Here is a 9,501-nt window from a genome sequence, read left to right as displayed (position 1 = left end):
AGTCACAAGGAAGTGACTTCAGTTTACATAGGAAATTCAGCTAGCATAGGAAAGAAGCTAAGTTAAACAGCACTCATTAGAACATGCCATTAGACAGTCCTGATTCATTGAGGGCACATGCCTCTCATTCATGGAAACTATATATTTAGAAATTACAGGCCCCAAATCAGAGGGAAATCACCAGGATTTTCTGTCTGCTTTAAGGCCAAAGTAGGAGAGAGCCTTCAGCTTCCTGCTTTGAAATTATCTATGTTCTGTTGTTGTTGTCTTACAAATACCTAAGAAAAGCTTGACAAGTCTTCTTCACAACCTAGGGATCATAAAGGTGGCCCGAGGAGAAGAATTTCTGGGCCATAGCATTCTCTTGAATTTTCAGAGAGGCAGTGTGTTATATTTGGTAGAGGTCAGCTCCTTAGGAAGGCCTGGTTCAAGCTCAGCCTCTGATCCATTGGCTGAATGTAGGCACGTCTCTCAATTTCTCAGTGCCCCAAGCAGCTAAGATTCCTTCCTTAGTAAGGAAAGAGTAAGTTCCAGAACTGTTTTTGACGTGATTGGGTAGAGGAAGTTTGCTTACTAAGAGTTCCCTATACTTAGGAAATCACAAATTCAGACTAAAGTAATTCTCTGTAGGTCTTTTAGTCGAGACAGAGATTGACAGGGAAATTCCTGTATTCCTCAAAAAAACCCCAAGCTTGTCACATTTTTTCTTTTTAAATATTTTATTGATGCTTTTTAAAACATCTCTATCATTTTCCAATGGTCTCCCTTCATCCCTTCATAGATTTCCCTTCCTTTCCCTTGTAACAAGTAATCATAGTCCCAGACAAATAATAGAAGTATCATCTGTGTCTGAAATGCCTACCTCCTCCCTTGCCTGCCGAAGTTCATGAGACTGCTGGGGCTGGCATTTCCACAGTCACCTTCGTGACACTTACTTTTCCCCGGTCAAGGGATGCAGATGAGGGAACAGACATTTGTTTCTAATACAAATGCTGCAGACGACTGCCCGCTCTTCTCCTAAGTTCTTCCCTTTCCCAAGCTCCTTCGCCACCCCAGATTGCACGAAGGAGAAGGTATCAAGGAGTGTATTGATGTCTTCTTGAAGCTTGGTACTTTGCCTTCCGAGGAGTTTGTGCTTAGAGTAAATGTGGCAGAAAGACAGTGAGTACTTCCCTTCAAAAGACTTTGGAAGATACCTGTTCAGGTCAGTTCCAGAGATGTAACTCACCTCTTTGGCGCTTTGGGAGGCTGTGTCTGGGGAGGGCTGTGTACTTGGAAGCATCTGAGACCAGTGCCCAGCTTTGCTGCTTATGACCTGTGTGACCTTGGACACAGTCGCTTAATGTCTCTGGGCCTCAGTTTCCGGAAGTGGACTCATGTAACTTCCAGCCCGACACCCAGGGTCCCAGGACACCATTCGTGCTCCTTTGTGCCTTGACTGCTACGACCAACCCATTTTCCTCTGTCACTAATCTTTGTGCCTCAGCTTACCTTAAACTGCTCCTTCTCCTTTGACTTTTTCCTTCCTCTCTTCCTCTCTTTGTCCTCTTCATTCTTCTTCAGCCCAGAGCTGCCTGCCCTTCCTCCTTCAGGCCTTGTCCTCATCCTCCTGCCGGAGTCCTTTTCTTGTCTGTGCTCTTCTCTGTTGGTATATCCTTCCAGATTTCTCCTCGCCAGATTCAATCTCTGAGCTTCATCATGATTCTGAAGCTCCAGATACTGGAAGAGAGAGAGATTTGTTCGGTTTGGCCCTCATGGCAGAGCTAGGGAGCAAGGCTGCAGACTGAGGCAGGTTATCAGCAAACCTCCTGATGGTTAGAGCTATTCCACAGGAGAATGGGGGCCCCCTTCACTGGATAGCCCCTCGCTGGGTGTATGGTGGAAGGAGCCTTGGATGAGAATAATGATAGCTGACATTTATATAGCTCCTTCTGTGTGCCTGGCTCTGAGCTAAGTGCTGTTATCCCCATTTTATAGAGAGGAAATAGAGGTTAAGTGACTTGCCTAAGGTCACATAGCTATTAAGTGTCTGGAGCCGGGTTTGAGCTCCAGGCGCTGCTGCTGTCCCCTGCACCACTGGCTGCTCCTAGATGGGGCACTGGGCCTGGAGTCAGGAAGACCTGGCACCAAATCTGGCCTCAGACCCTTCCTAGCTGTGTGACTTTGGGCAAGTCACTTAACTTCTGTTTGCTTCAGTTTGCTCATCTGTGAAATGGGGATAATGATAGCACCCACCTTCCAGGGATGTGGTGAAGGCCAAGTAAGACAATATTTGTAAGGCACTCAGCACGGTGCCTGCACTCATTCTTCCCCTCCCTTCTCCTTTTGGCCCTTTTTGTGGTACGAGTTGGACTGCATGGCTACTGAAGTCTTTTCCAGCCCTGAAGTTCTGCGATTCTTGGGTTTGTAATTCTTTCTCCCTCTTTTCCAGCTCAAGTCCCTCTTGCCCCTTTTCTCCTGTGACTCTCATCTTGGAAAACTGAAAGTACTGGAACAGTCAGTAAACATTTCTTAATGGCCTACTATGTGCTGGGGATACAGATAAAGGTAAAAGACAGTTCCTGGCCTCAGGAAGCTCAGAGTCTAATGAGGGTGACCACATGAAAACAGCTGTGCACAGATGAGCTCCGGGCAGGAGAAACTTAGATCCTCTGCAGAGGGAAGGCACTCCAATTAAGGGGGATCAAAAGAGGTTTCCTGTGAATGTCGGATTTTAACAGGGACTTGGAAGAAGCTGGGGGAGCCAGGAGGCAGAGATGAGGAGGGAGGGCATTCCAGGCAGGGACAGCAGCCAGGGCAAATGCCCGGAGGTGAGAGATGGAGTGTCTTGATCAGGGAACAAGCAGATAACTGGCAGTGTGTAAGGGGAAAGGAGCCTGGAAGGGAGGGAGGCAGGTTGTCCCAGTGGTAATAGAGAACTGCTGCAGTTGATTCGATAGAGAGAGTAACATGGTTAGGTCTGTGCCTAGGACAATCAGCTTGACAGCTGCGTGGAGGCTGGCCTGGAGTGGAGAGACACGAGATGGGAGGCAGGGAAAGCTCCTGTTGACAATTGTGCATGGCCTTGTCCTGTGAGGACAGTAGAGTTAGTACAGTTAGATGGCCATGGACGGAGCACCATTCTACATATGGCACCATCATGAAATGAGAGTGAATGTTGACTGGAAGCACGGTTCTGCCATCCTGCTTCATGGAGCCTGGGCGGGCCCTCGAGGTCAGCATGGGTCTGTTTTGAGGAGGAGCCACCTTTCTCCTAGGAGGTCTTTTTTTTTTTTTATTTTTGGTGAGGCAGTCGGAGTTAAGTGACTTGCCCAGACTAGTAAGTGTCAAGTGTTTGGTCTGAGGCCGCATTTGAACTCAGGTCCTCCTGACTCCAGGGCCAATGCTGTATCCACTGCACCATCTACCTGCCCCTTCCTGTGAGGTCTTGAGGGGAATTGAGGCGGTGGCCCTGCTCTTGGTGGAGGTGGGGCAGAGCTTGGGTTGGCACAGCTAGGACTGAAGGAACTTGAATCTAAAATAAAGGGCACATCTAGTTTGGGAACTAGGTAGATTTTTTTTCATATTAAAAACACAAATATGTTAGTTTTTTTAAATTTTTTTTTAAGTCTTTGCCCTTTTTAATAACGTTTAGAAAATGTAGTCTTGTCCAAATAGGAGAAGGGGAAGATTGAAGTGAGTACGGGGAAAGGACACCCAGAGGCTGGGGAGGGGAAGGGGAAAGGTCATTAGCTTTCAGGTGCATTCCATTTCTAAGCTCAGGAACTACAATCAGCTCAGTGTCTAGAGTCGTCGAGGGTTCTAGGTCCAGAAAAACCTAGTCAGCCATGCCAGGTGAAAGAGCAGTCATGGCCAAAGGTGTAGTCCTGGCACTTACTGGGAGGGGAAGGGCCAAGGCCCTGGGAACCTACTAGAGGCTCAGGGAGGCCTGAGCTGGACGGACTCCTGGCGTGGCTTCTGTCTGCCTGCACGGACTGCCTTCTCTGGGCTGGGGACCGGAGAGGTTATCTGTGGCTGGAGGCGTTCCCTTTGGGGCTCCTGGGAGGAAGGAGAGGAAATAGGCTGTGTGTCTGCAGTGGTAGCTCAGTGTGAGATTTACTGCAGATAAGCCACAGTGACATTATTGAGAGTTCACTTTAGGACTTACTGAGAGGGAACCAAGTAAATCTGTAATGACATTCTTTGCTAGCAGGTTTTTTTTATGTTTATCAAGGCACCGATCTTTAGGTCTACCTGGCTGATTGGTTTATCTCTTTTATTACAGTAATTTATTACTGTAGCCGTGCCCAGAGTTGGATAAAAATTTGCTCCCCTCCCTTAGAGGGCCTCTGTTTTCGTGTGGGTGAAGCCACTCCTTCCCCACCTCCTCCCTTCAGTCCAGTGGTGACTGCCCTATAAACTGGGCCTTTACCTCTCCCTCTGGGAGAGGACCCAGTGACACTTATTGCTGGTGGCTCTTACCTTTGAGGGCAGCTTTCTGTAGTTTACCGACCACTTTCTTCCTTATTCTTATTTCAGCTAGTGTGTCTATGGAAATCCTGAGGTCCGGGTAGGTGGGCACTGGACCTGGAGTCAGAAAGACCTGGGTTCAAATCCTTCCTCAAATGCTTACAAATGGTGTGACTCCTTGGCCCTGAATCCATCTCTTCCAGATTTGCCAGAACATTTCCCCCGGGGGAGGGTAAAGGAGTACTCATTGTCTTTTCTAACCAGTCAAGGCCTCCCTGTTCCCAGGAGCCCCAGCAGATCGTCCTTGAGAACTTTACCTGGGCCAGCAAAAGCAGGTCTCCCATGTCCTGTTACATGATGCCACCTCATCGCTTCATTTCCTGTGAAATTTTTGCCAGACGTGATTGGAGAACACGAATCCAATGACCTGGATGCAGTGTGGCTGGGGAGGGACTGTTTTTTTCTTTAGACCCAGAGACCAAGACCTGGTTCACGTTTCCACTCTGCCTCCTGCCAGCTCTGACCTGGGTGGGCAAGTCTGCCTCTCTGACCCTGTTTCTCAGTCTGTGGAGCGTTGAGGGTAATGTTTACACGAAATCCCTCACACTTAGGCGTCACCAGTGTGATGGTTTTCCAAGTTCTTTCCTGAGAATGGCCATCTAGGGTAGGCAGTGCAAGCCACCTCTGCATTCTGTGGGTGAGGAAGCCTGTGAAGGTCACATGACCTTACCTGGCAGAGCTGGGACTTGAATCCAGGTCTTTGGACTCTTATCTTGTGCTCTTTGCACCCCACCCCCCACCCCTCCCTCAGACCTTGCCTGGCCTCTCTGAGGGGAAGGTTAAAAGAGGTTTTTTCTTTCACAGCCGAGTTGACCAGGCAGTTGGATCATGAAAGGTCACTTGGCAAAGAAAAGCAACCAGCAGGTTATTTGTAGCATGGAGGGACACGCCAAAAATGTTGGTGGTGCCAAAAAACACTTGCTTTAGGAAGATGGGCAACCGCAGAAGCAAAGGATTTGACCAGTGCCAGCAGAGATGTTGGCACAGAGCCCGGGCACTCGTGGCTCTGATTGTTTCGGGCTTGTCTCAATGGAGCCCTTTGCTTACTTAGCAGCTTCTTCCAGGCAGGTTTAGTTTTCTGTTTAAACTCATTCTTTTTAGGTGTGTACTTGTGTGCACTGAACCTTGTTTGCATATGGTCTTACATGAAAACTCTGGTTTTAGCCTTCTCTTCCTTACTCCTTTCAATCTTTCCTACTCACAGTTCCAAGGGACCCTGATAGCTGATAGTGTTCCTGACCGTCTCTGCCAAACCCACCCTTAAGCCTCAGGTCAGCCGAGCCTGTCACCAGCTTGTTCATGTGCTGTGGAATGTTAAAATGTTAAAAACTCAGCTAACTGCTTTTGTGTCTGCACCTAGATCTAGCTGTGTGTGTCTGTTTGGAGAAAACATATGTGAATAGCTATAAAAAACATGTGGTCCACAGGGCAGCAGAAGCCAGGGCTGGGAATCAGGCGTCAAAGTTTGAGTTTCCAGCTGTGCCTCACTTAATCCTCCTTGGACCTGAGTTTCTCCCCTAACAATTGAGGGGATTGTGTGAGAAAGTTTTTAAGAATCACCCAACTCCAGCATGCTGTAATTTTATGTTGTGTTGTTCAGGATACCTTTTTAAAAATGTGTGGACAGTATCAGGTAGTTGGAATGATAAATGATACTGCCTAGAATGGAACCTGGATGTATTTAAGATGAGCTCGTGACATTCGATGAAAGTAGGATTTGATTCTCAAAAATCTGATTTACAAATTGTCGGGAATAAATCTATTGAGAGTAGCTGTCATGTTTCGGAACCTTAGAGGAGGAGTGAGAAAGCCTGGGTTCTAGTTGTGATTCTAGCCCTGGCCAGCTGCAGGCCTTTGAGCAAGTGCCTCTCCCTTCTCTGGGCCTCAGTGTTATGTTCCAGCTCAGACCTTCCTTTGCAATCTCTTCCAGAACTGGCCATCTCTTTTCCAAAGTTCCTTGTGACGTGAATGTGCTTTGCTTTGGGGTGTAGGGTCCCTTTAGAGTCTGACTTCAGAGAGTTAGGCTGCAGAGGTCAGTAACAGGCTGGGAGACGGGCTTGACGGGGCACAGAGGCTGCCCGTCTTTGTGATCACAGCTCAGCCTCTCTGGGGTGCATGGTCCCCATTTCTGTGCTGGGGAGGATCTCATGGAGGGAAGGGAGAAGCGAGAATGGCCATAAACAGCTGTGTTTCTTCTCTATCTAAGGTGCTGTGGTACCCTGCTCTCAGAGGTGTACTTGGGCACACACAACATTTGTGTAACCTTAAGAAGTAATTCCCAGACAAGGAGCTATTTTATAGGCAGTAGAGAAAACCACCACCTTAAAACAAAATAAATCTTAATGTCTTCTTTGTTGTTTTACTCAGAATATCTGTCCTTAAGTTGAAAGCCTAATGAATGCTTTAGTTCTGACTCCTTAGACCAAGCCAGTTCTGTAAAGAAATGACTCTGAGCAAGTCAGCTGCTCTCTGCCTCAGTTTCCCCACATATAAAGTGGGGATAATAATAACACCTACTTCATCAGGTTGTCGGGAGGACCAAATGAGAAAGTGTTTAAAGAACTCTGCAAACGTTAAAGGGATATATATAAATGCTAGCTATAAAGGAAAGACATGCCTTAACCCAATGGCTATATTAATTATTGATGTGCTAATAGCAGAATCAAAATGCATGTTTATGTTCATGGAGGTTTTTTTCCCCTTCTGCAGGACAGTCTTCAAGGGTATAAGACACAGAATAAATTTCTAAATAAAGAGATTTTGGAACTCTCAACTCTTCGAAGGAATGCAGAAAGACGAGAGAAGGATTTAATGGTTAAGGTGAGTTTGAAAGGTTTGCCCTATTCTGGGAAGGTATGGAGGGAGAACCATTCCAGCTTGGGAGCTTAGGAAAGCCGGTTCAAACAGAAATCTTATGGAGGAAGAAATGGTTTTTGGAGAATGTAAAGAATTACACAGTTCATCCTTCTTTGACTCTCAGCTTGCCTGATTGAGAAGAGGGAGGCTCTTGTGACACTGACAGAATACGTTGGAAGTGGTGCTGTTGGGAACAGTTAGACACATCATTCTTAGGAGTCTCGAAGTTGTTATGTTCTTCTCAGTCTTGTGACGCAGACCCTAGAAGTGAGCAGGTTGTATGAGTGGAGAGGCGTCGGGGTGGATGGGAAGGAGAGGGGACCAGCCTGTGACCCTTCCCCGGCCAGCTCGGCTGCCGCCATTTCATCGTCTGTCAGATGGAGCTAAGAGCACGGACTCTGCAGGTCATATTACATGTTTGTAGCATTTTAGAGTTGGAAAAATAAATGCCCCACTTCAGCCCTGGGAGGGTGGGGTAGAAGTACTCCATCCTCGGGCTAGAACAAAATGAGCTAATTTACGTACAGTGCTTCACAAACCTCAAAGCGCTATGTAAATGTGAGCTATTGTGTACCTGTTTCAGAGGTGAGGACACTGAGGGTACTAGGGTTATTATTTTCCCGTGAATCTTTCTCTGCTCAAGTCCCACTCTGATACCGCGCTGTGGTGTGGAGATGACTGAGCCTTTAAAGGCTGTCAGTGGAGATGAGTCCTCTGGAGGTGGAAGGCTTTGGTGTGTAGACCCACTGGTAGGTTGTGTGTTATCGAAGGACCGGCTGAGTGTAGACACTTGTCAGGAGAGATGTGGCTGTGAGGGGAGGGGTTGTGACCTGCATTAGTGGAGGGGAGTACTCACAAAAGAGAAATCAGATTCCTGACATTAAAGTAAGGATACACATATGTGCGCATTGCTCTGCTTTCTTTATCTGCATTCGAATTGAAGTGGTCATGAGAACATTTTCTTCAGTATTCTAGCCTGGAAGCCAAGCTGTGTCAAATAGAAAGCAAGTATTTGATTTTGCTTCAAGAAATGAAGAATCCTGTGTGCTCTGAAGAGCAGGGGCCTGCCCGGGATGTCATAGCCCGGCTCCTGGAAGATGCTTTGCAGGTGGAAGGCCCAGAGCAGCCGGAGCAAGCTTTCGTCAAACCGCATCTTGTCAGGTAAACGTGCCATCTGACCATTTTTAGGAGGCCACGCAGGAATCCACTCTTCCCAATTTTCCCCTCTTTGTAGGCCAGGATTGCCCTAGACATGGAGCCTTTGGCTGCCTTGGCCCCATTTCACAGGGGAAGAGGAAAGGACATGGAGGGTTGCAGTCCCCTCCAGGGACAGGGCCTCTAGGCTTGTGTGGAATGGAGAAAGGACTGTCAGCTGCCTCCACGTACGCTCTGCCCTCGCACCCAAGACTTCCAGCGAGACCTTGAGCACCGATGTTTTATTGTTGTTTGTTTCTTAGAAACATTTGCTAAACCTCATTAATCAAGAAAAAAGAATCGCAGCATAGACTTAAAAACTGGCAGGGAGCTGTGAGATCCAGGCCCTCATCTGATTGGTGGGGAGGTGGAGTGACCGGCCCCCACGGTCACACGGCTGACTGGTAACAGAGCAGGAGATCATACGTGGGCTTCGTTGGGATAGTGCTTGTGTCTCTGTGGTCATTGCTATTGAGATTTTGCATTTTGATTTAACTTTGAAGAGCGTATGCCTTCTCTCTAAACCACCTTGTATTTATTTTGTACATATGTCTTCTCCAATAGAATGTCTCTGCGCACAGGGTGTGTTTGACATTTGTCCTTCTAGCCACAGTACCTGGCATGTAGAAGGTGCTCCCAAATGTTTGTGGATTGATTCTCTCCTACTGGATTACAAGAGGCTGGTGGCACAGTGGATAGAGAGCTGGGCCTGGAGTCAGGAAGACCCGAGTTCAATCTGAGCCCAGATATTTACTAGTGACCTTGGGCAAGTCACTTAACCTCTGTTTGCCTCTGTTTCCTCAACTATAAAATGGAGATTTTGCACCTCCTTTACAAGGTTGTTGTGAGGATTAAATGAGATAGTAAAGCTCTTAGTGCAGTGCCTGACGCGTAGTAGGCACAATAGAGCTGTTAGCTATTATTATTATACTTAAGGCAGTG

At 47.4% G+C, this 9,501-nt stretch overlaps 1 protein-coding gene across 1 annotated transcript in view; it reads left to right on the top strand.

The window, feature by feature from the left end:
* Positions 1–9,501, top strand: part of TBC1D2B (TBC1 domain family member 2B) — an 83,973-nt gene that overhangs the window by 60,039 nt on the left and 14,433 nt on the right. Inside the window, exons 11-12 of the mRNA XM_027840601.1 lie at positions 7,219–7,329; positions 8,333–8,526. Coding sequence (XP_027696402.1) covers positions 7,219–7,329; positions 8,333–8,526 — 305 coding nt within the window. The remainder of the gene's footprint in view (positions 1–7,218; positions 7,330–8,332; positions 8,527–9,501) is intronic.

The sequence above is a fragment of the Vombatus ursinus genome, unplaced genomic scaffold (assembly GCF_900497805.2).
Source record: "Vombatus ursinus unplaced genomic scaffold, bare-nosed wombat genome assembly UNPS02014847.1, whole genome shotgun sequence".
In the NCBI taxonomy this organism is placed as follows: domain Eukaryota; kingdom Metazoa; phylum Chordata; class Mammalia; order Diprotodontia; family Vombatidae; genus Vombatus; species Vombatus ursinus.
This window is presented reverse-complemented; position numbering and strand designations above follow the sequence as displayed.